General features: G+C 42.7%; 1 protein-coding gene across 2 annotated transcripts in view; it reads right to left on the minus strand.

Annotated features, from left to right (window-relative positions):
• Positions 1-308: 308 nt before the first annotated feature.
• LOC114027956 (UDP-glucuronosyltransferase 1-7-like) overlaps positions 309-854 on the minus strand; it is a 4,331-nt gene continuing 3,785 nt past the window's right edge. Inside the window, exon 2 of one of the 2 annotated variants that reach the window (XM_027842102.1) lies at positions 309-840. In XM_027842102.1, the coding sequence (XP_027697903.1) occupies positions 757-840 (84 nt within the window). In that variant the 3' untranslated portion in view covers positions 309-756. The remainder of the gene's footprint in view (positions 841-854) is intronic. The other variant, XR_003567315.1, reaches the window with a different exon arrangement.

The following is an 854-nucleotide window of genomic DNA, read 5'->3' on the forward strand; positions in this document are numbered from 1 at the left end:
ATTTGCATACTAATGAGATGGATGTGCTTGTTTATTTTTACATAAAGAATTAAATCTTGGTGGAATATTTGATACTGCAGGACAGAGACCATCTTTAACATTTTTCAGAGTTGATCGATATTTTGATTTTATAATCATCAATGCTAAGAACTCCATTTTGCATAAACACATAATACAAGATGGCATAAGTATGTCTAGGGCCATTTCAGAAATTGTTGGAAATTCTGTCCTAATCCCAAGCCAAAATTCATTGAACAGTTTTGTATGTACAGTAGAAACACTGAAATTCACAACATACAATAGTCTCGAATCTGAGCCAAGGTGTTTCTGGCACTGTTTGTTGGCGGTGCGTGATGGTGTGAGGGCACGCACCAGGCAAAGTGCGTGTGTTGTGTGCTCAGAACCAAGGCTGCAGTAAAGTCGTATGATGCAACACGGGCAAGGGCTGCCAGAAACACCTCGGTTCATTACGCCTTTGATTTTGAATTAATTTTTGGTCGTTGTGTGTTCAGAAAACTGGTACCATTGCCAAATTTTTTCGATCCCACATACGGGCTCACGACCCACACTTTAAGAAGCGCTGCTCTACTCCACTCTCTGAGCACCTACCAAAGTGATTTTACTCCAGCTGAGGTCCGAGCATGTCACTCCCCAGCTCAGTAGGGTGCGGTGCCTCCGTGTTATCTATTACTATATGATAATTCATGAGAACTGAGGGTTGGTGAAGCCCTGACAAATGCCTCCCTCTTACCAGAGTCATGGCACATTCTTGGTTCTACTGAAAAGCTTCCAAAAAGGGAGCTCCATGTCCTTTTGTTCAGACGTGTGGAGGTATGATACCTGGAAGGGGTCAG

Source organism: Vombatus ursinus, unplaced genomic scaffold (assembly GCF_900497805.2).
Source record: "Vombatus ursinus unplaced genomic scaffold, bare-nosed wombat genome assembly UNPS02004833.1, whole genome shotgun sequence".
Classification (NCBI taxonomy): domain Eukaryota; kingdom Metazoa; phylum Chordata; class Mammalia; order Diprotodontia; family Vombatidae; genus Vombatus; species Vombatus ursinus.